Source organism: Salmo trutta, chromosome 12 (assembly GCF_901001165.1).
Source record: "Salmo trutta chromosome 12, fSalTru1.1, whole genome shotgun sequence".
Taxonomy (NCBI): domain Eukaryota; kingdom Metazoa; phylum Chordata; class Actinopteri; order Salmoniformes; family Salmonidae; genus Salmo; species Salmo trutta.
Genome location: NC_042968.1, coordinates 23,697,806 through 23,724,609, shown reverse-complemented (window position 1 = coordinate 23,724,609; position 26,804 = coordinate 23,697,806). Strand labels below are relative to the sequence as shown.

General features: G+C 40.6%; 1 protein-coding gene across 1 annotated transcript; it reads right to left on the bottom strand.

The window, feature by feature from the left end:
* Positions 1-387: 387 nt before the first annotated feature.
* Positions 388-24,782, bottom strand: slc17a6b (solute carrier family 17 member 6b). The gene is made up of 12 exons (XM_029767659.1): positions 24,193-24,782; positions 21,614-21,869; positions 20,962-21,080; positions 19,073-19,187; positions 12,323-12,410; positions 12,102-12,188; positions 11,318-11,460; positions 6,788-6,937; positions 6,474-6,606; positions 6,178-6,288; positions 4,506-4,633; positions 388-4,373 (listed from the first exon to the last, which is right to left on the bottom strand). The coding sequence occupies exons 1-12, from the start codon at positions 24,264-24,266 to the stop codon at positions 4,032-4,034; spliced, it is 1,746 nt and encodes a 581-aa protein (XP_029623519.1). The 5' UTR covers positions 24,267-24,782; the 3' UTR covers positions 388-4,031.
* Positions 24,783-26,804: the final 2,022 nt, after the last annotated feature.

Below are 26,804 nucleotides of genomic sequence, written 5' to 3'. Positions count from 1 at the left end.
TCAATAGGTTCGGCTGAGCACGAGGGACTGGTCCATTGATTTCACTACAAGTCAAAGAAGGAGAATAGAGAGGGAGGAAGGGTCCTTTGGTGGAGAGGGGTCACCATGTCCTGTAAGCTTAGTGCAAGACGGACTCTGGTCTTTCGCAGACATCATGTAAGGTATACCATAAAGCAAATTCTCTGGGAGAGAGGGTGCTCTGGAGCAAGCTTGTAACTCTGAAGGTCCACTGTACCAACGTTAGTAGTCAGACACATTAGCCACTTTTTCCTTTGGAATCCTAAATACCGCAGATGGACTTAAAGCCAGGCTTCTTCATCTGCCTATACAGACGTCACTGACTGAGCTGTATGATTGTGGATGTGTTCACACAAATACAGACACAAGTTATGTTTTGTTCATTCGTTTTTTTATAAAATGGATATATAGAGCATTTCATTTTGACATCAACAAATCTCTCCATTGACACAGCAAAATAAGCCATAGAATCACACTGTAACTTCACTCAGAGGCACAAAACAGGAAGAAGGTACCGTTACTTCATGTTATACATCTGCCATTTTTGTAAATGTTAGATCACCTTTACAGACAATCTTCACGTCATTGAATATTGCAACAGTGGAAGGGGTTTAGGTAGTTAGAGACAGATGGTTGAGGGGGAAATAGGGGTCCAGCCACTGGCAGAACACACATCAATCAAACCAACAGGGTTTAGAGAGAGAGAGAAAACTGAACAACAGCACACCCTCCAAAACGACCACTGGAAACTGTACAGAACAACAACGGATGTGCAGACACCAACAGGAGTTGAACCATAGAGATATGGAGAAGGACATCATCCATGTCACAGGAATGGCCCAGGGTATCATTCTCTTCTGGTGAGCAGTCCCCTCACAAACTCCTTGCATTATCAGCATGTCAAAGAGCTGTGTGGAGGACTCTAACTACATAGGTTTTATATTTTTACAAGTACTTGTGTTTGTTCTTTTCTATATTTGATATCACAAAAAACACGACTTGAAACGTAAAAGAAACGCTCTAGTTACATATGCTAGTGTATTACATTTTTCAATGGTTGACAACAACTGTTACCATGGATTTATTGCTTTGTACACTGAGTATGGTTAGCGCCACCTGGAGAGGCCTACAGAGGCCTTCACTGCAATGTCCAGCAATTCCCTTAGTATATAGCCCTCCTGTTCAAACCCAGCTTGACACATTACCTTTGGTTAATTGTGCAAAGAAATTGACACATAAGTAACAGTTTGAGAGACAAAATACATTTTGTGAAAGAAATAAAAAGTTAAAACATTTAGACTACGGCTTTGTTCCATGCATAAATACATTTCCATAAATACATTGTGAAGTGCTGACTTTAGGTCTCCACAGACAGACAGTGAAAAGCAGGTTTAGGTCCCTGACAGCTACTGAAACCAATGGTGTATATAAACCCTGGATTGCTGATGCTATGTATTGGCCAATGAGAGGCTTTGAAGCCACCGGTCAGCCATATTGGCACTCCCCAGTAGGAGCAGTCCTCCATTGGAATGAATGGAATTCTACAGTATTTTAATTAAATGTTTATAGGACAAAATGTCATGTATTTAAGTATTTTTTGTTGTTGTATTGGGGACAGTAACGTTAGAACTTTCAAAAAATGTTACTTTTAAGGAGAATGTTTTTATATATTTTTATTTTAATGTTTAGCTCACATAATATAATTTAAAAGTATTCATTAAATGTTCTGAAATATAATAAATGTGGCAAAAACAAATGTAGACAATAATAAATGCATTTCCATAGCTTCCAAAATATTTATTTACAATGTGCGGGAGTGCCAAGATGGAGGTACGGTGGCTTCTAAACAAGGCCCCTGTCAGTCATCGAGTGTATATATAAATCATTGACTGGAACCCAGTATCTCTACACTGGTCATTCCCACTCTATACACACTGGCTAAATCATGTCTTGCTGCTCTTTTGATTGTCTACCTACTCTTTTAGGAATGGTAAACGTTCAATGTGACATACATTACATAGGCAGTAACAGCGATACTGTCATGGTTTTTTTTTATTCAGTAATGCTCTAATGTTTTTACAAGTAGACGTAATATGAATCTCACTCACCAACTTGGCTAATTGTCCTCCTGGACTGGCAAGGTATAGTTTTCTTTAACAACATTGTCTATCTGGATCACTATCCCAGTCTAAAAAAGTTCCCTTTTTATTAGCAAAACATATCTCCTGCTGACGGACTGTCTGTACAGTAGATATACTGATTGGCTACTTCTGGATCGGCTGGCTGGTCTTTCTCTGCATTGCACAGGCCCTTCATAGTGCCGGGCAGCAATTCTTTATATTGTCCATGTGCTCTTAGTTATATTTCTTTAGTCACCTCAGACAAACATTTACCTTAAAAAAAATAATAATAATCTCATTGAAATGCCTTGAAATGACTTGAATTGACCAGACAATAAAACTGACATAATGATCATAAGAATTACATAACTGAGTTATGAATGTTTGTAACCTCCAAACATAAACATTTAACAACAGATGTAACATTGTTATAGGCATGAAATCGAGAGCTTGGGACTATAAGGTTCTATCTGCAAAAAGATGATTCTTAGATAATGTAATGTCTGCTTCCAACTCACACTCTCAAACACATAGATTCCCTGAACGCAGCTCACTCTTCAGATCCCAATCACCTGAATTCTGATCACCTGTTCACACACCTGTATGTCATTATCACACTATTTAGTTCAGTTCTTTGTACCCCATCATTGTGAGGTATTGTTTGATTTGTGACACACTTCTATTGGGAGCGCTGGGTTTCCCATAATGTAATCCTCTCGTGTATGATAGTTTTTGCCTGCCTCACTAACAACACCTTTTGCCTATTCCCTGCCTGTACTTTAGCCTATCGGATTTCCTGTTATCAACCTATTGCTTGTTCTCCCGGATGATGTTACTAGCCTTTTCCCTGCCTATACTGTTGCCTTGTTGGACCCCCTGTGTATGACCACCTGTCTGCCCCTGGACCCAGCTACCCGCCTCCTCCTGTGGCCCTTTGCAATAAAAACCAACACTGCGCCCTGCGCTTGAAACCAGCTCTCTGTCGTGTTCATTACAGAGAATTGGCTTGAAAGTTCCTGAACCCTCATTGGTTTGAATGGTGTCCGCTATTTTTATCTTGCATTCTTTTGAACTTAATTTGAATTGGGGTATATAGGTAGAGAACATTGAACAGAACAAGGCTATGTCACTAACTCCATTTTGAAAAAAATGCAGATAGAACCGTATAGTCCCAAGCTCTCAAAACGGCACAGTAAACACGTGAGCAACGCTTCATCCTTTTTTTCTTTCATGCATCTTAAGACTTTTACATCAGCTAGCGAAAGTGTTATGTCGTTCTTCAAAACGTTATTGTATCTTTATGCCTCTGTGTTAAAGACAGTTATACAAACACATAATAAAAAAAGAAAATGATTATGCATTAAAAGAACACACTACTTTCAGAAGAGATACTGTACAACCTAAGACATACAGTCTCATTCCTGGTTAAGACTCCTTTTTACAGTGACATGTTTCTTTTACACTGCAATGGCTGGCTCATGAGGAGTTGTAATAAGAACCAGTTAGGCATGATGATCCAGGAAGCCAGTTAAATCTTGTCTGATCGTACATAACAGGCTTCTCCAGAATGAACCAGCTCTGATTGATGAGGTGGAAATGGTTCACACTTACACACAATTGCACTCCAAATAAATATATCTATAATTTATATGCATATTACATTTACAAATAGATCTGCCAATTTGATGTGCTACATCTCTATATTTTTTTATTTATTTGTACAATAAAATCATCTTTTGAACAATTTTTTTCTTTTGAAATATTGATTTGAATTTGTGCAAACATACAACAATGGATTGTTATCTTTTTTGTTTGATTTTTGACTCGTTTCATCTAAACTGGTAAACAATACAAAATAAGTCTACCGTTTGATGGTCAGTGAGTCTGCTGTCTCTAGGAGTAGTCCTGGTCCTGCCTGTAGCCATACGGCCCTCCCTCTGCCTCTTCCTGGACAAACTCCTCCTTCTTATCCCAGCTGTTAGCCCAGCCCCCGTTCTGCGTAGTAGCACCGTACGTTTTGGCCGGACCGGCGCCCAGGGCACCGTAACTCTGGGTGATGTCGCCCGTCTCCTCTGCCAACTCATCCTCATCGATGAAGCCACACTTCTCATCGCTGGTCAGCTCTGGGTCGGCCCACGGCTGCTTCTCTCCAGAGGCAAAGATGCCATAGAAGATGACTCCCCCGTAGTGAACCAGAGCAGCGATGAGGAACACCCACTGCCACTCTTCTCGAGTCTTCATGTGGACAGATGGAATATAAAGTGTCTTATACAAAGTCACAGAGAATTGTAGTTCTATCCGACGATAATGAATCTATGTTTAACCATAATGTTTTATGGACTTTCCAAGGGTAACAGAATGTCTTACCTTGTTTTTTGTCATGGCACCTACGATCAATGGGCATACCATGCCAGACAGGGTGCCCACACCGTTGGATATGCCCATAAGGATACTGGCATAGCGTGGAGCAATGTCTAAGTGATTGACATTGAATCCTGATGGAAAGAACGTTCAGAATGAAATACAAGGTTTTCAGTGTGAAGTTACTCTCTATAAGACAGATCTCTAAGACAACAATTGATTAGCACTTCATTAAATAAAAAACAAGTGGTTATAGTTCTTGTGGTTTAACTGATTTCACTATAACTTAGACCTCGTTTCAATCAGATCGAGCGTAAACCGGCGTTGGCTGACATCCGCATAGCGACTGTTGTTGGAGGTGTAACTGCGGTATGAACTGACAAATAAGTGAGTGGCTGCTGTTGTGTCACAAACCACTGCCTTCCTTAGTATCCCCACTGCGGTAGAAGTTCAAAACGCCAATAGAACGTGTAGGCTAATGCATGTTTTAATGTTCATTTGGATGGGGAGATTCATAGCCTATCAGACAATAAAACATCACGCATTCGAGTGTTTGAACATGTAACGCGGCTGCATGAACTTCTAATTATAAAGTTGGATTATGAAGTCGGTTAGTTTCGTATTTGCATCCAATGGCAGTGTCCGCGGTAAGCTGACGCAAGGAGCCGCTTATGGATTTGACAGCTCTAACGCAGTTCCACCTCAGACACCGTCAAAACAACCGCTATGTGGGTGTCAGCTAGCGCAGATCTGATAGGCTCTAACCCTTACGGTCTCTAGAGCTTTCGCTGGTAGGTAATAAAAACCACCATTAGTAATGACCTTTTTTTCTTTAATGAAGAACACGTCTCCCTTAACGGAGTACTAGTACGCGGATGTATCAAAACTACTGAAATACCCCAAACATAATATAAATGTAATGGAAATGAAATTGCGATGAAAAACAAAGCACCATGCAGCCATCTTGTTGCAAAGGGAGTAGCTAGCCAGTGAATCTCCTCCCCCACACTGAGTGTCCTCTGTAGCTGCACACAGCCAGCCTGTACGGCAGCTCCTCTGGGACTTGTGCTGAATTATTAAATACTCCAGGAGAAAGCCCAAGAAAAATGAGTAGTAGTAAAACCAAGGTCTGCCTTGCAGCCACAAGCACCAGCTGGAATAGATGTTTGAGAAATGTGAGAAATCAACCCTGTTCCCTTTGTAGCTGGATATTGCTGATTGCAAGTCCTTTTTAGACCACATCGGTGGCTGTGGAACGATAAATAGGCAAGTTGGAGTTTTCATCATTAATCTTGTTCTGGAGGCAGCTCTGCAGGGTAGTCACTAGCTGGCAAGGCCACAAAGTCACAAAATCTGATTTTAAATCTCACCCTAACCCTAACCACACTGCTAACCCTAATGCCTAACCTTAAATTAAGACCAAAAAGCTATGTTGTGTTTTCTTGAATTTTTACAATATAGCCAATTTCGATTTTTCATGTGCCCATCTAGAGGAAATCACTCAGTTCTGCCTCCATGGCAAGATTCATGCAATAAATAGTGTCCATTCTAGACAGAATCTACGGTGTAGTTGGTAGATTTGTTCTCTGTCTACAAAGAGTAAGGGAGGAGTATCCTACAGGCAGCTGTGATCTATACTGGCAGACTCTCTGATACCAGGTGTTTAACAGACACTGACCTGATATGGCAAATCCACTGAAGCCCACAGCAAGGACCAGGAAGGAAATAGCCACCCCTTTGGTGTGGGAAAATCCCACTACCAGCAGCAGCGTAGCCTCCATGCCAAACCCTGCAGAGACAGACAGTCACACACATGCTACAGTAACCCAGGGGCTATGGGCCATCACATTTGCAATTTAATTACAGTCCCAAAAAGTCATTGTATCACGATCATACAGATAGTGTAAAAGCATTACTATTCTATCAAACACATTTGATATAATTGTACATAATGTGCTGAAGGGGCTCTCTCACCTCCACAGTTCATGATCTTCCTGACTGTAGTGGTAGATAGTATGTTCCTGCTGCGTAGGTAGTCAGCCAACTGCCCTCCAATGGGCACAATGATTGTCATCACCAAGTGGGGCAAGGCAGACACCATGCCAACCTGAGGACAGGAACAGTTGCAATCAACATCCACATAGAGGTATTAAAAGGTTATATTAAAGTCAGTTAGAGCCTAGCTCAACATTTTCACACATCGCTCACCTAGGCCTCGAGTACCATACCCCAGCAATCCTTTTTGGCTAAGCTGGTGCCCTATCCTGGGATTGCTCCACTGGTCTCACCTTGCTTATCTCAAACCCAAACACCTCCTCAAAGTAGGCCGGCTGACTGATAAGCAGTAGGTAGAAGGTCCAGCTTCTGCAGAAGTTGGCCACGATGATTGCGTAGACTGGCATGGAGGTGAAGAACTTTTTCCAGGGGGTCTTAAATTTCTACGATGGAGCAAAAGGGAGGGAAATACATGAGTTACCGGTGAAAGGGTAGCAGGGGTGAGAAAGAGAGAAACACATACATGCAGCCTATAGAGAGTGCCTGTCTGCACATTCTGCAAGATTTATTGTATATTTGAAACAATTTAAAAGTAGGCTAAATGCTACAGCCCACACGTCTATGCAAAAGACGAATTGTTGTTCAATATTTAGTTTATCATTATATCATTGGGTTTCTATGTCCTGCCTTCCTATAGGCTCTGAGTTGAAATAGGCTATGATGTTACGCTCCTATCACACAGCAATACTGTAGCTACCCATACTGTCAAATATTTTACATAAGCTACCGGTCTATTTACTGTGTTGGCAGAATCTTTTAATCTTTTGCAGTAATTTATGCTGCAGCTGGCAAAAGAACTGTCAGTTTCTGAAAGAGAAAACAATGGCAAATTGTTTTTGACCTGTCAGCAGAAAGTTTGAATTCAACAATGTTTTGCATCGACTTTTCCTCAATCCTTTTTACGATGGTCTGCACGCAAATTCTGAAACATTGTCTACTCGAAAAAAAACACATCTATTGCAGTACATCAGCCTGGCCTCAGAGCCATATGCAATATACTTTACGTATTTCTGAGCACCTCTAAGACGTACTGTATCATACCTACTAATGGTCTAGTTACTTTGGACATAAGCAAAAATAGGGAGGTTGGTCGGGGAGGATTGGTGGGCCAAAACAGTTCGGAACAGTTTGTGCATATATTTTGATTACATTTTGTGACTTTTTTCTTCATTGTGGACTGGCAAGGGTTTTTTTCGGCTGTTCGGGCACACAAAACATTTTCTCCAGGCAAGCCAAAGTTGGAAGCCGAAGTGTCTGTTGTCATTCAACGAGAGACGACTCGTCCTCCTGCGAAAAAATACTCCACCGAACATCCTATTCAGATGCAAAACTGCACGACTATGAAAATAATTGACAATTTCTTGAGTTATCTTAGATTAATTCTGACTATTTTGAGGAAGCGTATACTGGCTATGGCATCTCCAAATGGACAAACAGTACTACTGATGCTTTTTCTCGTTTTTCAGCGAAGGACTTTTAAAGTAGTACTCGTTCGGTTCACTTGGCCAAGCTTGGCTAAGCACCAGCCAAATTGAAGCATGCTGACATCTTAATCCGCGGCAGACTAGCAATCCAAAAGTTTCATGTTCAAGTCACGTCAGGGACAACTCTTGTATTTTAGCTAACCCTTCTCCTAACCCTTATTCTAAACTTAACCCAATTTACCTAACCAGCTACATAAATTCACGTAAACGTTGTCATTTTAGTTCTCCTAACTTTTTGTCGTTAGTTCCCCTAACCGCCAACATAAATTCTCTCCATATTTCTCCTTTGTTATTATGGTGCAACAAGCAACCTTGTCTCAGATCAAGACGTACAATACTATACGTCATTCAAGAGGTATGATAACTTACGTCATCCAATTCGTATGCTATTGTACGACTGGGTAAGATGTATGATACTATACATCCTCTAATTCATAGAATATTGTACGACCGCTATTACATTCATAATATACCTAACCTCCTGAGACCCAGCAATTCATCAGTTCTTGATCCGTATCTCTAAGGCCATACAAGCCACTGTATTAAGACCTGTTGTCCCTTTCAGAGGACATCATGGGCTTTTCAATGATATCACATGTGGGGGTGTGACCGTGACAACTTTATCTCCCTGGTTCTTAAAAATAATGGATGCCGTTCAAAATGTACACATTTTATGGTAATTTGAAAAGAAGTGTGTGTAATTATAAATTATCATTTTTGTGAGTTTGATATTCAAATAGTTTCTAGTAAGTGGATTTCTCAGGAATAGTTAAGTGAGTTGTCAGGACTTGTAATATTTTTTTCACATTAAATAAGAGCTAAACGAGCTTATAAAAAAATGTGCTCTATAGTGGACACCCACATGCCGCAACTATGTTTTCATCTACTTTACCCATTGACTGTAATGTCAATTTTGTCATATTTACGTCCTAATGACCGGTACAGAGGACAATTTTGCACATACATTAAAATATAAATAACCATATTTTTAGACTCCAAACTATTTTTTTCCAGGTCACAGGAGGCTAACATAACATACCATACTAAATAGAGTGTCAGAGTGTCAGAGATTGCCCTGAGATTATGTTGTGTATTACAGTCACCAACATAGGCCTGCTTCAATGTAAAATATCAACTGTTTACCTGTTAAATTCTACAATATATTATAAACCGTGCTGCCTATGGGATTGCAAAACTTGAAATATACAGTTGAAGTCGGAAGGCTTTAGATGCTTCTGATAGGCTAATTGACATAATTTGAGTCAATTGGAGGTGTACCTGTGAATGTATTTCAAGGGCTACCTTCGAACTCAGTGCCTCTTTGCTTGACATCTTGGGAAAATCAAAAGAATTCAGCCAAGACCTCCACAAGTCTGGTTAATCCTTCGGAGCAATTTCCAAACACCTGAAGGTACCACGTTCATCTGTACAAACAATAGTACGCAGGTATAAACACCAAGAGACCATGCAGTCGTCATACCGCTCAGGGAGGAGACGCGTTCTGTCTCCTAGAGATGAACGTACTTTGGTGCAAGGGGGTGGCAGCATCATGTTGTGGGGGTGCTTTGCTGCAGGAGGGACTGGTGCACTTCACAAAATAGATGGCATCATGACGAAGGAAAATGATGTGGATATATTGAAGCAACATCTCAAGACATCAGTCAGGAAGTTAAAGCTTGGATGCAAATGGGTCTTCCAAATGGACAATGACTCCAAGCATACTTCCAAAGTTGTGGCAAAATGGCTTAAGGACAAGAAAGTCAAGGTATTGGAGTGGCCATCACAAAGCCCTAACCTCAATCCTATAGAAAATTTGTGTGCGAGCAAGGAGGCCTACAAACCTGACTCAGTTACACCAGCTCTGTCAGGAGGAATGGGCCAAAATTCACCCAACTTATCGTGGGAAGCTTGTGGAATGCTACCTGAAATGTTGGACCCAATTTAAAGGCAATGCTACCAAATACTAATTGAGTGTATGTAAACTTCTGACCCACTGGGAATGTGATGAAAGAAATAAAAGCTGAAAGAAATAATTCTCTCTACTATTATTCTGACATTTCACATTCTTAAAATAAAGTGGTGATCCTAACTGACCTAAGACAGGGAATTTTTACTAGGATTAAATGTCAGGAATTGTGAAAAACTGAGTTTAAATGTATTTGGCTAAGGTGTATGTAAACTTCCGACTTCAACTGTATATAGCCTATGTATTTACTAGGCTACAAGGTCCACTTAAATGAGAAATGCGTATTGTAATTTGATGTATGGCTACTTCAAGAATATGAACCTGTCATGGCAAGAAAAGGTGAGGAATTTATTCTGCAATGGTTATGAAAATAAAATAAATAGGAAAATATTCCTATGTCTATATGTTAGATTTAATCAAATTAAACACATAGAGTTTCAGAGATGTGCTTCCTCAAGGTCTAAAGTTTACGGATAGGTTAGCACATGGTCTAAAGTTTACGAATAGGTTAGCACATGGTCTAAAGTTTACGAATAGGTTAGCACATGGTCTAAAGTTTACGGATAGGTTAGCACATGGTCTAAAGTTTACGAATAGGTTAGCACATGGTCTAAAGTTTATGGATAGGTTAGCACATTGTCTAAAGTTTACGGATAGGTTAGCACATTGTCTAAAGTTTACGGATAGGTTAGCACATGGTCTAAAGTTTACGGATAGGTTAGCACATTGTCTAAAGTTTACGGATAGGTTAGCACATGGTCTAAAGTTTACGAATAGGTTAGCACATGGTCTAAAGTTTACGGATAGGTTAGCACATTGTCTAAAGTTTACGGATAGGTTAGCACATTGTCTAAAGTTTACGGATAGGTTAGCACATTGTCTAAAGTTTACGGATAGGTTAGCACATTGTCTCAAGTTTACGGATAGATTAGCACATTGTCTCAGGTTTTGTCTCAAGTTTCGGCGCATGCACACTTTGTGGTATATTTTGGACATACTCACAGTTAATGAATGAGGCCTCAAGGGAGCAGAGATCAAAACAAGCCTGAGTAGGAAGTGGGGCATAGCATCATCTCCCAATTTAATATCATAGGAATCGATTTGAGGAGAAGTGGACTTTGAAGACTTTGAGAACTCTGGCCTAATATCACTCAGAAAATATAATGGCCTACTAAAAAACTTTGTCAAACTTTCACACAGATTTTGATTATTTCACTGAAACAGAGAAGCAGGGCATGAGGTTAGTTGAGTGAAAGTTGTTTGAAACCCTTCAAACAACTTTTATTCAACCAACCTCAAGCCCTGTCCCTCACCTCAGCAGGGCCCATGAGCTTGGCACTCTCCCCGATGCTCTCCTCTATGTAGACTCGTTCCTCCTGGGTGATGGTAGGGTGCACAGCAGGACTTTCATAGGACACAAGGATCCAGAACATATACCAGAAGATCCCAAAGCACCCTGCACAATGATATTGGGATTGTTACACAGGATAAATAAAATATGGGTGGTCGATTATGTATATCTTCTAGTCATTCGGGAACCAAGCAGCAAAGCTACAGAAACCCTATTGTAAATGTGTTTTAATTGTGTCATTGTTGTATGTGAACATGTGAAAATCTTAGATTGGCCTATACAATAACATTACATTCTTAAAAGGCAGCCTGATCTTTTAGAAATCCACCATAGATTAAACCCCAGACAGAAAGGCCAAATGAATCTAGTCCAGGGAGAGATGGAAAATGATTGGAGAACAGACACACCAAAACATTGGGAAGAAATCAATGGTCTGGAGGTCTGAAAGCATCATCAACCAGCTTTAAAATGTCCTGAAGATGATGTACTATACTCAACATATTTTCAATATTTTCAAATAGGTTGTTGGTTAGAATGTGATGATGATTAAAAAAAAGAATAATAATAATTTGGAAGCTATATAAAAAGATAGAAAGAAAGTGGAAAACTCTATATATGCTCCCAACAATTGAGTGGGTAAACCTAACCAACATTTCGGCACGCAGTGACGTATTCAGGATGGGTGTGCATCAGCTCATGCTTTTTACATTTGGAAGCTATAACATCGCCATGGAACTCTATCTTACCATAGAGATAGAACACAGAGGACCAGCCTGAGTACTGAACCAGGATCCCTGCTAGAGGCATGGCTATGACAGCACCAGCATATGAACCTGTAAGAGGAAATGGTAGAGAGGGGGATGAGAAGAAAAAGGAAATCTAAATAGACAAAGGAAGTACAACTACTGTACCTCTTGCTTCACTACCATAGTGTGACAGATAAGATACTATTGAAAAGAGGATTTACCACAGAAGGAGGTGGTGGCCAGGCGACTCCTCTCCAGAGGGGGAGCCCACTTACTCCAGATCCCATGGCAGGCTGGGTAGGTCACTCCCTGGGTAGTTCACACACACCACAGAACCATGAGCAACTAAGAGTAGGTAACTGGTTTAAAGTAAATCATACTGCTGCAATTATTCTTAAGTTATAATGAATAAGATGGCCAGAAAATTCGGATCATCCTGTTCCTTGTGGCAATAGCAATGAATTCTAGCAACACTGCTTAACATTTAGTATTTAGCATTTTATTAGGATCCCCATTAGCTACTGCTAAAGCAGCAGCTACTCTTCCTGGACAAAACATAAAACATGACAAAATACATGTACACAAGTACATCACAAGACAGAACTACATACATTGTAAATAAGTCTACATGCTTTCATACATTTATGCCTTCATAATCATGTGATTCATAGACTACTGAATGCAGGTGAAACACACAACAATGGAAATACAATAACAAGGAGGTGCGTTGCAAATAGGCTGACACTTTTCATTAAGTTCCCATGATGTGAATATAGCAACCTTGTTCCTCTAAATTCCCCTGACGTGAATAAAGCTACCTTGTTTCTATAGTTACCGCCCTTAATAATTGATATCCTGGGGTAAAGCTAAGTATAGACTTTTTACAGTTACCACACACACTGGGTTAAAAAAAATGTAATATATTATTTTAAATATACAGTACCAGTCAAAAGTTTGGACACACCTACTCATTCAAAGGTTTTTCTTTATTTTTACTATTTTCTACATTATAGAATAATAGTGAAGACATCAAAACTATGAAATAACACATATGTGATCATGTAGTAACAAAAAAGTGTTAAACAAATCAAAATATATTTTATATTTGAGATTCTTCAATGTAGCCACCCTTTGCTTTGATGACAGCTTGGCACACTCTTGGCATTCTCTCAACCAGTTCCCACATCTGCTGAGCACTTGTTGGCTGCTTTTCTTCACTCTGTGGTAGCCATGCTAGTGAAGTGTGCCTTGAATTCTAAATAAATCACAGTGTCACCAGCAAAGCACCCCCACACCATCACACCTCCTCCTCGATGCTTCATGGTGGGAACTAAACATGCAGAGATCATCCGTTCACCTACTCCGCATCTCACAAAGCACAGAAGTTGGAACCAAAAATCGTACATTTGGACTCATCAGACCAAAGGACAGATTTCCACCAGTCTAATGTCCATTGCTCGTGTTTCTTGGCCCACGCAAGTCTGTTACTTGAACTCTGTGAAGCATTTATTTGGGCTGCAATTTCTGAGGCTGGTAACTCTAATGAACGTATCCTCTGCAGCAGAGGTAACTCTGAGTCTTCCTTTCCTGTGGAGGTCATCATGAGAGCCAGTTTCATCATAGCGCTTGATGGTTTTTGTGACTGCACTCAAGGAAACTTTCAAAGTTCTTGAAATTTTCCGCACTGACTGACCTTCATGTCTTACAGTGATGATGGACTGTCGTTTCTCTTTGCTTATTTGAGCTGTTCTTGCCATAATATGGACTTGGTATTTTACCAAATAGGGCTATCTTCTGTATAACACCCCTACCTTGTCACAACACAACTGATTGGCTTAAACACATTAAGAAGGAAAGAAATTCCATAAATACACTTTTAACAAGGCACACCTGTTAATTGAAATGCATTCCAGGTGACTACCTCATGAAGCTGATTGAGAGAATGCCAATAGTGTGCAAAGCTGTCATCAAGGCAAAGGGTGGCTACTTTGAAGAATCTAAAATGTAAAATATATTTTCATTTGTTGAACACTTTTTTGGTTACTACATGATTCCATATGTGTTATTTCATAGTTTTGATGTTTTCACTATTATTCTACAATGTAGAAAATTGTACAAATAAAGAAAAACCCTTGAATGAGTAGGTGTGTCTTTTGACTAGTACTGTATGTTTTATTTGTCACATATACCTGATAGGTACAGTTTGACAGGGTCATCCAGTAGTACGGCTCCCCTGGAGCAAATTAGGGTTAAGTGCCTGACTCAAGGGCACATTGACACCTTGTCGGCTCAGGTATTTGAACCAGCGGCCAATCGGTTACTGGCCCAACGCTCTAACCAATAGGCTACCTTTCCTGGGGTAACATGTAATCTCTTATACTTGTTAGCCTTTTGTTAGAGTTACCACCCGCTATGGGTTTCATTAGGTAAAATTAAACATTTATGAACATGAAATAACCACCCACTGGGCACAGACGTCAATTCAACGTTGATTCAATCAGTGTGTGCCCAGTGGGCAGGCCTTGAATCTTGAGCCTTGTTACAGTCTATCACCCTTAACGGGTTAGCTGAGACATAGTGTAACGTGTTACAGTACCACCTGTTATTGGATTCATTATGCAACATTAATTTGTCATCTTAACCTTGTCTTCTAATCTTTCTTCACATGTCCTTCAAATACCTCCCCCATTTTGGCACAACTGATTAATACATATAAAAAAATGTTTTTAAAAACATGAGGTTGCACACAACCATTTTAAAGACTAAATGTTTATTTATTTTATTTTTATTTCACCTTTATTTAACCAGGTAGGCAAGTTGAGAACAAGTTCTCATTTACAATTGTGACCTGGCCAAGATAATGTAAAGCAGTTTGACACATACAACAACACAGAGTTACATGTGGAGTAAAACAAACATACAGTCAATAATACAGTAGAAAAATAAGTCTATATACAATGTGAGCAAATGAGGTGAAATAAGGGAGGTAAAGGCAAAAAAAGGCCATGGTGGCGAAGTAAATACAATATAGCAAGTAAAACACTGGAATGGTATATTTGCAGTGGAAGAAAGTGCAAAGTAGAAATAGAAATAATGGGGTGCAAAGGAGCAAAATAAATAAATAAATACAGTAGGGGAAGAGGTAGTTGTTTGGGCTAAATTATAGATGGGCTATGTACAGGTGCAGTAATCTGTGAGCTGCTCTGACAGCTGGTGCTTAAAACTAGTGAGGGAGATAAGTGTTTCCAGTTTTAGAGATTTTTGTAGTTCGTTCCAGTCATTGGCAGCAGAGAACTGGAAGGAGAGGCGGCCGAAGGAGGAATTGGCTTTGGGGGTGACCAGAGAGATATACCTGCTAGAGCGCGTGCTACAGGTGGGTGCTGCTATGGTGACCAGTGAGCTGAGATAAGGGGGAACTTTACCGAGCAGGGTCTTGTAGATGGCCTGGAGCCAGTGGGTTTGGCAACGAGTAGGAAGCGAGGGCCAGCCAACGAGAGCGTACAGGTTGCAGTGGTGGGTAGTATATGGGGCTTTGGTGACAAAATGGATGGCACTGTGATAGACAGCATCCAATTTGCTGAGTAGAGTGTTGGAGGCTATTTTGTAAATGACATCGCCGAAGTCGAGGATCGGTAGGATGGTCAGTTTTACGAGGGTATGTTTGGCCGCATGAGTGAAAGATGCTTTGTTGCGAAATAGAAAGCCAATTCTAGGTTTTACTTTGGATTGGAGATGTTTGATGTGAGTCTGGAAGGAGAGTTTACAGTCTAACCAGACACCTAGGTATTTGTAGTTGTCCACATATTCTAAGTCAGAGTCTGAGTCACTACTGCACCAGACTAGTGATGCTGGACGGGCAGGCAGGTGCAGGCAGCGATCAGTTGAAGAGCATGCATTTAGTTTTACTATTTAAGAGCAGTTGGAGGCCACAGAAGGAGAGTTGTATGGCATTGAAGCTCGTCTGGAGGGTAGTTAACACAGTGTCCAAAGAAGGGCCAGAAGTATACAGAATGGTGTCGTCTGCGTAGAGGTGGATCAGAGACTCACCAGCAGCAAGAGCGACATCATTGATGTATACAGAGAAAAGAGTTGGCCCAAGAATTGAACCCTGTGGCACCCCCATAGAGAGTGCCAGAGGCCCGGACAACAGGCCCTCCGATTTGACACACACAAATGTAGGGAACTTGTTATTCAAATAGATGGTTTCAAACAGATTGTCACAGAATAATGGGAGAAATTGTAAACATAAGACATACTGATAATAGATTTGCCTGCACTGAGCTGACAATCACAAGAGATGATACTACTAGATATGAGCTGCCATGGTTGTAAATCAAATATGATCACAAACAAAAACCAACATACTCTCTTCATTGCCTTTTTGATTAACATTAATAAGAGACGCAGTGCTCTGAGCTAACTGATGAGCCTCTCATAACACTGACAATGCTGCTGCCATTAAATGTTCATTAGCTGCTAATTGGAACAGAGTGTGCTATTTCAAAATGCAATCTGCATGGACATGCTAGGAGGAGATTTATCCTAGCTATCCACTGGACTGATCTGAGATTACTATATATGAATCACTTTTAGGTCCTCCTGGAAGCTCATGGAATGTGTACCACTCCGAACTGAATTAATATTGCTCTATTTACTGAATATACCCAAAACACAGAAGCTTTTCCTTACAGAGACAAAAACAAGACATAACCAGATTAGCCTTTGTCACCTGATGGCTCATTCAAATCAAGGACCCACTGGGCACAGACGTCAATTCAACGTCTATTCCACGTTGGATCAACGTCATTTCATTGAAATGACGTGGAAACAATGTTGATTCAATGTCATTTCATTGAAATGGCGTGGTAACAACATTGATTCAACCAGTGTATGCCCAGATGGGAGCTACTGGCCCAGTCTCACCTCAGCCATCAATGCCAAACACATAAATGTGCTGTTGTTACTGAATTACACCATTCATTATCACAAGACATTCATTTGGACCCTATTTCTATCACTCACAGCCAACACAGCCCATAGACAATTATGTTAAGAGAATTATTGCATTGAAAGTAGTTAGTAATGAGTCAGGCTTGTGAGAATAAATTCACATTTCCATTCTCTGCAAGATAATGGACAATAAAGTATTATTCTAAAATTCCATCTATGGTGTTCAAAATGCTTCTCAATGGTTGGCTCTGGTGCCAGGGTGGTGTATCGGTGTACTACATAAGTCGTTTTTGGGGAATCTGTACTTTACTTTAATATTTATATTTTTGACAACTTTTACTTTTAATTCTCTACATTCATAAAGAAAAGTATGTACTTTTTACTCCAAACATTTTGCCTGACACCCAAAAGTACTAGTTGCAGTTTGAATGCTTAGCAGTACAGGAAAAAGGTCAAATTCACACACTTATCAAGAGAACGTCCCTGGTCATCCCTACTGTCTCACATCTGGTGGACTCAAGTAGCATTTTACTGGGTGACTTTTAATTTTACTTGAGTCGTTTAATATTAAGGTATCTTTACTTTTACTCAAGTATGACATTTGAGTACTTTTCCCACATCTGATGGGTTTAGCTGGATGTGTTTTATTATGAGACTGTGAATGTAGCCTGCCCTTCAGTATCAACATGGCATCATGTTTACTGTACAAGGCAGCCGCTGCCAACATCTCTGTTTCACTATGCCTACTGGACAGTGGATTCATGAGCTGCTGATATATCAGCACATTGTCTTTGGGAATATGATTCTGGCCAGCATTTTCCTAACTGTGGTGTTACTACCAGAGAGCAGAGCAGATATGTTTCAGCAGGTTTATTGGTTTATTCGGATCCCTATTAGCTTTTGCCGAAGCAGCAGCTATTCTTCCTGGGGCCCACACAAAAACATAAAACATGTCATGTAACAACCCACTGGGCACACACTGGTTGAATCAACTTTGTTTCCTCGTCATTTCAATGAAATTACATTGAACCATCAAGGAATCGATGTTAAATTGCCATCTGTGCCCAGTGGGAAAACACTGATACACTGATAGAAAAGAACAGTCACAAATTTAAAATAAAATATATTTAAACAATACAACTAAAGAATAATGTGTGTGTAGATTGTGTGTGTTAGAGTGTGATAGTGTGTGTGTGTGTGTGTGTGTGTGTGTGTGTGTGTGTGTGTGTGTGTGTGTGTGTGTGCGTGCGTGCGTGCGTGTGTGTGTGTGTGTCTGTGTGTGTCTGTGGGTGTCTGTGTGTGCGTGCGTGTGTTTTAAGGTAATTTTGTTGTTTGCTTGAGTAATTGGAGATGGAAGGGAGTTCCATGCGATCATGGCTCTGTATAATACTGTGCTTTGCCGTCAATTCGTTTGGACTTGGGGACTGTGAAGAGACCCCTGGTGGCATGTCCTGTGGGGTATGTATGGGTGTCTGAGCTGTATGTTATTTGATTATGCAGACAATCTGGAATTTTCATCTGTTAATCATCAGTTAATCTCTCATCAACCGTCAACCAGGAAAGACTGGCATGTGCAGTTAAGGGCAAGGTGTGCTGCTCTGTTTTCAGCCAGCTGCAGCTTTACTAGGTCTTTCTTTGCTGCACTTGACCATATTACCGGACAGTAATCAAGATGGGACAAGACCAGAGCCTGTACAACTACAGTTCATTTTTGTGTAAAAAACGTAGAACATATTTTTTTGAACAGACAGAGGAGGGGTCTCTCCCACAACAAAACCCCAGCTGCAGATCAATACAACAGTCTCACATTTCCCAGGGTGCATTCTGGCTGTTGTACTGCCTCTATTCCATTGCCTCTGACTTACTGTAGCCTAATCATAATTTAAATGCCACAAAGGAAAACTGTCTATTTTCAAAAACTCTGCTATTGACAGGATAGGCTTACTCAATCTTAATTACAATGAGCATATAAAAAAAATAGCTCTCCAGAAATGTGACTTTTGATTTAAAGAACTCCTTACCTCCACCAGCCCTTGCAATATCCTCACAAAGATGACCAATCCATAATGCGTCCGTGCGGCCGAGGGGATTAACATATTGAGCGTCGAGGTAAGGAAAATGGCTAGACCGAAAACCCTAAACGAAACAGAAATATATACATTTGCATATATCGTATGTCGTAGGCCTATACATCATTTTGATAAACAATGTGTCCAGTAGGCCTAGTGATTTATTTAAGCTGTATTTATGTCTTGGCCAATTTATTCTTCAAAGCGGGAAACAGAAATAGCTTAGGCCTAGGCCTCTCATTGACTTTATGTTTAATTTATTAATCTCAGATTGTTTTATAGCCATCCGGGCTAAATTCAGCAGGGACCCATCGAACATATCACATTCCACACTCATTTACTGGCTTACTATCGAAATGGAGTTAGTATATTCGGCCTGCTGTTCTTCTTCTAATCAAATGGCCAATCTTACGTCCAAAATATATATATATATATAATTTTCTTGCATAATTAAAATATTTAAGACTTAGATTTTTTCATGTCAAGCATTGGCTAGTGCACCGTTAACTTCTCAATTTACGTTAGATAGCAATAATTCAATTGGAGAAATAAATGAAAGCGTGATGACCGGGAGTGCCGACAGCAGACGGCATTGGTTTGAGCGCAGCTGAGCCAGTGGAGGCAATCCCCAATGAATAACACGAAACATGGTATTTTTTAAATTTTTGTCACGTCTTGTAAACACCCGGAGACCCCGCCCCTCCCACCCGCACGCGGGGGGCAACTCTAATCCGATTGAGGCAACTCTCTGGCACGAGACAGGTTGATTCGATTACATCTCAATGTCAATCAAGAAAGCATATAGACAATAAACATGTTATACATTAAACTACATTATACAAATGTAATACATCGTATATATTTAAATAGCCCGCTCAACAAATAATAATATTGTATATACTCAACAAAACATACTATGATGCCAAATTGATTGTTTTTCTTCATGTATATTCAGGGTATAAATTGCGATCACCAATTATGGACAATAATATTATGAACAGTGGCCCAAAGACCCATTAAAATATATAGTAATTGAACCTAGATTTCCTATTATAATATCCTATATTTAAATGCTGCTCATGCCTCATGTAAGCTAGGCCTAAACCTTATTTATAAGCCATGTTTAGTGTGCACCGTGCATATGAGCGTGAGTAAGCCTTTGGCGACGAGGACCGGGCTGGTCGCCATGCCCCCAGAATGCAGCAAGTTAGACACGGCTCCCCCCAGGGACCTCATTAACAGGTGGCAGAAAGCCCTGTGGACCGGAGCGACACCGTCAAATCTCAATAGCCCTGCCAGCGTCAGCGGCTGTCGCTCCCTCCCAAATTAATGATCCATTAATAGCCTTCTCCATTGCAGTCACACTGGTTACTAGGCCTACTGTCTGTTAAACCTTGGGTCGCAATACAGGCCTGCAAATCCTCCCTCTCATTTACAATAACGGCCGAATTGTCATAAAGATTTGAAACGTCCCATTAATGGGATGCCATTGTGTCTGCAACATTTTCAGACCATTAAAATGTTGATTTGTTTGAAAATTCGTTCATCACATAATTTATTCTGACGGGAAAAGGTGTGATAATGACAAGTTGAAAACCGATAATAAACCTAGGCCTCAGTAATCTACATCTACGTCATCATCACAGTTGCTCGGAAGTTACGTATTGGGTACAGCTCTTGATGACTAAAATAAATCAGACCTATTTTCATTTTTTTCTTGAGAGTCGTTTATTTCATAGTGCATTTTAGTAACCAATTGAATAATAACGGATAGATCGCATTTGAGACTGTGAGAAGGAATACGAACTTTTGTAAAAAATAAATAATGAATGTAGGCCTACCTGTTAGCTGCCAGTCTCGAGCATATGTACCCTCCCGGGATCTGCGTCACTATATAGCCCCAGAAAAACGAACCATGGATCATACCGACTGTCTCTGGGTCCCAGTTGAACTTTGCTTTCTGTCCAGTGAAATAAAAACAAAGACAATAAAATAAACAATACACAATCGATGGAACATCGTAATAAATCCTCTTCACATATATAATTCCATTATAATTCAATATAATAATTCACAAAACGTATAAAGCCGTATAATAACCTAAATAACCAAAGCCTACGGTCTCATATCATAACAGGAAATAGGGATATAGTGAGTAGCAGAAATGTGAGCTATAATCATTACTATCATATACGGTACACGATGTGTAGGATACACAGGCTAAATGCTGTGTTATTATGGAATACAATAGTTTATGGTTGTGGCATATGGCTGCACTGAAAAAGCATGGAACAAAATGAATCTCGCTAGAAAACCAATACATGAAGGGAAATGTTCTGTATCTGCCTTTGCTTATTTTTTATTTCCAATAGAAGGTCAGGTCAAGGGTGAGAAGATTAGGAGACCTCCAACATCTGGACTATTTATAGGGACGACAAATTAGGGAGGGCGGTGACACGATGTTGACGTCAGTAAAGTGTGCACCACACACACCTCTGTGATGATGATCTTCCCATCTTTGTGAATAGTGCTGTTGTTGACCATTCCCACGATGGCCACGCCCAGGTTGCATCGGATGCCGAAGGAGATACAGAAGCCTAGGCCGCTCATGATGGCGATGATGTATCGGCGGGGCAGCCCAAAACACGTGCAGTCGCACAGAGGAGCTTTCTTCTCCTGGGCCTCAGAGGGCCTGCCATCCTCTGTTAGTTCGATAACTTCACCAGTTCCCTGTCGCTTCTCCATCACCCTTCAAACAGACAGATAAAAAAAGTCATCCAATTTCGTCGGAAAATCAGCCTCAAATTAATGGATAAGCCTATGTTTGACATTTGAATGTTATGAATAATAAAGGCATTTTAGTGTAGCAAAAATTCAGGCCTGTAATGAAGTTAAATGATATACCTATACAGGGCTATATGTTGTAGTCTGCAGCCTTCAAAATATAGCCTGCATCATGTCCACTAAAAATCTTTGAAATGTAAAAGTTATTGAAAATAAGGAAGGAGACTAATTTATATTTTAAAACCATCTTCTTGGATAGCGTACTGAAACATCATTTTATTAGGTTATCTAGGACTACATTAAATATCTATGCCTATTCGATCCGCTGTTTTATGAGGATAGTGTATTCGCTCCAACGACTGGGGGCGCTATTTGATGAATGATAACCAACATGATTCAGAACATGATAACTAACATGATCCAGAAAATGTTTTTGTTTTTTTCATTAAACGAAAAGTCTACTTTAGCAAGGTAATTGAACAACTATTAATAGAAAATAGCGCTGTATGTTAGCGGCACCAGGTTCAATTTCATCGAATGCCCAAAAAAAGCATCGTACATTGGAGCAAGAAGCGAATGAAGATGCGTCCACCGCATTGCAGCAACCGCTCACCTTCACCCTCATTTGCATTCACGGATTGGGCAGTTGCTCATCTCTCCAGGCAAACATTCACCCTGCGGTTTCAAATGCATTATTGGCCATATGCACAATTAATTCGTTTGCCAAAATAAGCCCAAATAAAGCTTAGGCTACAGTTACAGGCCTATACCTAAAAAAAAGATGTAAAATCGGCATAAGGAAAAAATTACAAGAACTCTCTATCTTATTCACAACGGCACTATAACAATGACGACAGCTAATTTTGCACTCCTGTTTAGAACATACATTTGGAATATCAAAACTATTGCACATAATGTGTAATTTACATGAACTACATTAACGTGATCATTTCGTTATGCCCAACGAAAAATACATATTTTTAACGCAACAACATGCAACTGTTATTTCATACAACCTAAGTTTAAAATGGGACTTGGAATCCAAATAGGCCTATCGAAGGAAGCAACAATGAATCGAAAAAAAAATCCAAACCAAAACGAAATAGATTCAATTAGAGCTTCAACAATACATTGATTGACATTAGGCTGCAACTACAAGCATCAGAATAGATGTCAAATTTGATTTGTCACATACACATGATTATCAGATGTTAATGCGAGTGTAGCGAAATGCTTGTGCTTCTAGTTCCGACAGTGCAGTAATATCTAACAAGTAATCTAACAATTCCCCAACAACTACCTAATACACACAAATCTAAAGGGGTGACTGAGAATGTGTACATATAAGTATATGGATGAGCGATGGCCGAGCGGCATTGGCAAGGTGCAGTAGACGGTTTAAAATACATTATATACATGTGATATGAGTAATGTAAGATATGTAAACATTATTAAAGTGGCATTGTTTAAAGTGACTAGAGATCAATTGATTAAAGTGTCCAGTGATTGGGTCTCAATGTAGGCAGCAGCCTCTCTGAGTTAGTGGTTGCTGTTTAGCAGTCTGATGGCCTTGAGATAGAAGCTGTTTTTCAGTCTCTCGGTCCCAGCTTTGATGCATGAAGCTCTTGACACTTAGCAAGACAAATCAGTTAGACTTTTAGGCTACTAGCAATAAATCGATACCCAACCCATAAATAATGAAAGAGATAACCTCCTCTCGTTGTTGGAGGGTTTCAGTAAAATATTACAAATATTACAGGGACCCGGTCACAAGCCAATTGCAAACGAAGATAACACTCCGTGGATTTGTATCTAATCGCATACATACTAGGCTAGTTCACGGCAAATGCTTTTCACAGCTATCTGTTTAATGCATTAATGTATTGTTGACTTTTTCCACGTGCATCAAGGTCCTTCCTGCCCTTTCACGAGGTTATGCATAATTTTCCCACTACGTCTATTAGAGGCGTGACCATGACTGCAAGCTGTTTGAGATAAAAGTAACCCACTTCTCGGTGTTACATATTACACCACCATATTACACCACCATATTACACCACCATATTACACCTCCATATTACACCACCATATTACACCACCATATTACACCTCCATATTACACCACCATATTACACCACCATATTACACCTCCATATTACACCACCATATTACACCACCATATTACACCACCATATTGTAGGCCTATCACTTGAAAATACAGAAATCATAACCAGCCCTAGGTTTAAACATGGGCTAGCCTGCATATAAAACAGAATTTCAACACCTACTTGTACATCTGTCCCAGGGTCTTCGCCCCAAATTCCTTTATCCCCTCTTTGGCTCTCATCTTGACGGACTCCATATCCAAATTGATGTTTTTCTCAAAAATGTCTACTGTTTAAGCTTCATGTTACGGTGCAATGTGACCGAACAAACCAGTGGAACAAGCGATATATCTGATTATTTGATTAGAAAAGCAGACAAGATCTGTAGCCTATCACGCGTCGATCGCTGTAAAAACGCCTACATGTGAGAGAAATCAGATGAGCACTGATTCCCCATTCCCCATATAAACTAATCGTTCGCCTCACGTACAAGTGCATGCATTGCCATCGCAATGAAAATCAACAGATAATTCCTAAAGCGAACGAAAGAGAAAAACGTTAGAAGCGTCTACGGTGATAACCATATCATTTAAAACAAGAAACAACCAGTAAAAGCGGGAACTAGCGGTGTGTGGAGTTGCTTCTATAAACCACAGAGCTGGGCTTGCGCGTCTCATGTGGAGAGCGCCAGTTTTTCTGACGTCGCGAGAACCTCTGGCTGTTCAGCACCAAGGTCAGCGACAGCCTCGTGCACACTATCTGCGCGTGGTGCACGCCGCATCCCCATAAGTGATCACCAGAGCAATACTCAATATAGCCTACTGTCCAGAAAGCTATTGTTGTTACACTGTAATCGACTGTTTTAGGGAGTGGTTCAGGCTGAAATAAGAAATAATGGTTAGATGGTTTGATTGCATTTGGAAATCATAACCTTACAAAGTGTGAGGGCTATGCGTGGTGACATACAAACGCAAATCATTTTCAGTTTTACAACCTTTCCCAATATTTGTTTTTATATCAGGCGTTAAGCCTACCTAAAATACTGTCTTAGCCTCCGGAGGGCGGTGCTATGGAAACCAGATGAGGGCTGGATTCTTCTCTCATGAAAACAGGAATCCATCAATAATTTAGGCATCCCCCCAACACATACACTTTTACCCACCTCTCTCCCTTGCTTGCTCCACACACACACACACACACACACACACACACACACACACACACACACACACACACACACACACACACACACACACACACACACACACACACACACACACACACAACTGTAACTACAGCATCAAAGGGTAGCTCAAAGTTTGTTTTTTTTACATATTTTGAGAGACTTGCGGTTCCAACACAATTCATTCGGAAGTTGGGTCATTGTGAAATATTAAAATGTAAGAGCCAGACACCTTTGAGAGACATGGAAATTCTTAAAGAAACTGGCAGCTACCTTACGCTAATACAGTATAAATGGATTGGGGAACTGACGCCATCTGGCGGGCACTTAGTATAATTCCTGTCAGGTTTTAGCATTAGGCCAGTGAGACATCCTCGAAGAACACTACATTTTACATGCAGTACTGGATGGGATGAAAACGTGATAATATATATATTTTTAAACCATGATATTTGATTTGAAGTATTTCTGATATGAATAGGCTTCTTGTCATGCCTGTATCCTCCCAGATATCCTAGACCCACTTAAATTCGCATACCGCCCCAACAGATCCACAGATGACGCAATCTCCACACTGCCCTTCCCACCTGGACAAAAGGAACACCTATGTGAGAATGCTGTTCATTGACTACAGCTCAGCATTCAACACCATAGTGCCCACAAAGCTCATCACAAAGCTCATCACTAAGCTAAGGACCCTGGGACTAAACACCTCCCTCTGCAACTGGATCCTAGACTTCCTGACGGGCTGCCCCCAGGTGGTAAGGGTAGGCAACAACACGTCTGTCACGCTGATCCTCAACACTGGGGCCCCTCAGGGGTGTGTGCTTAGTCCCCTCCTTTACTCCCTGTTCACCCATGACTGTGTGGCCAAACATGACTCCAACACCATCATTAAGTTTGCTGACGACATAACAGTAGTAGGCCTGATCCCCGAAAATGATGAAACAGGGAGGAGGTCAGAAACCTGGCAGTGTGATGCCAGGACAACAACCTCTCCCTCAATGGGAGCAAGACAAAGGAGCTGATTGTGGACTACAGGAAAAGGCGGGCCGAACAGGCCCCCAATAACATCGACAGGGCTGTAGTGAAGCGGGTCGAGAGTTTCAAGTTCCTTGGTGTCCACATCACCAACGAACAATCATGGTCCAAACACACCAAGACAGTCGTGAAGAGGGCACGACAACACCTTTTCCCCCTCAGGAGACTGAAAAGATTTGGCACGGGTCCCCAGATCCTCAAAAGGTTCTACAGCTGCACCATCAAGAGCATCCTGACCAGTTGCATCACCGCCTGGTATGGTAACTGCTCCAGTCACACAACTGACTCCAGTCACCCAAGTCATAGACTATTTTCTCTGCTATCGCACGGCAAATGATACTGGAGCGCCAAGTCTAGGACCAAAAGGCTCCTTAACAGCTTCTACCGCCAAGCCATAAGACTGCTGAACAATTAATGAAATGGCCACCGGATTATTTACATTTGTTTTTCACACTGCTGCTACACAGCGTTTATTATCTATGCATAGTCACTTCACTCCTACCTACATGTACAAATTACCTCGACTAACCTGAACCCCCACACTTTGAATCGGTACCGGTACGCGCTGTAT

Coding starts and splice junctions, on each gene's coding strand:
- slc17a6b (XM_029767659.1), bottom strand. CDS start 24,266: ATGGAGTCCGTCAAGATGAGAGCCAAAGAGGGGATAAAGGAATTTGGG. Junction 19,188..20,961: donor TCGAGACTGGCAGCTAACAG/GTAGGCCTACAT, acceptor TGTTTCGTTTAG/GGTTTTCGGTCTAGCCATTT. Junction 12,411..19,072: donor TATTGCAAGGGCTGGTGGAG/GTAAGGAGTTCT, acceptor TGAACTACCCAG/GGAGTGACCTACCCAGCCTG.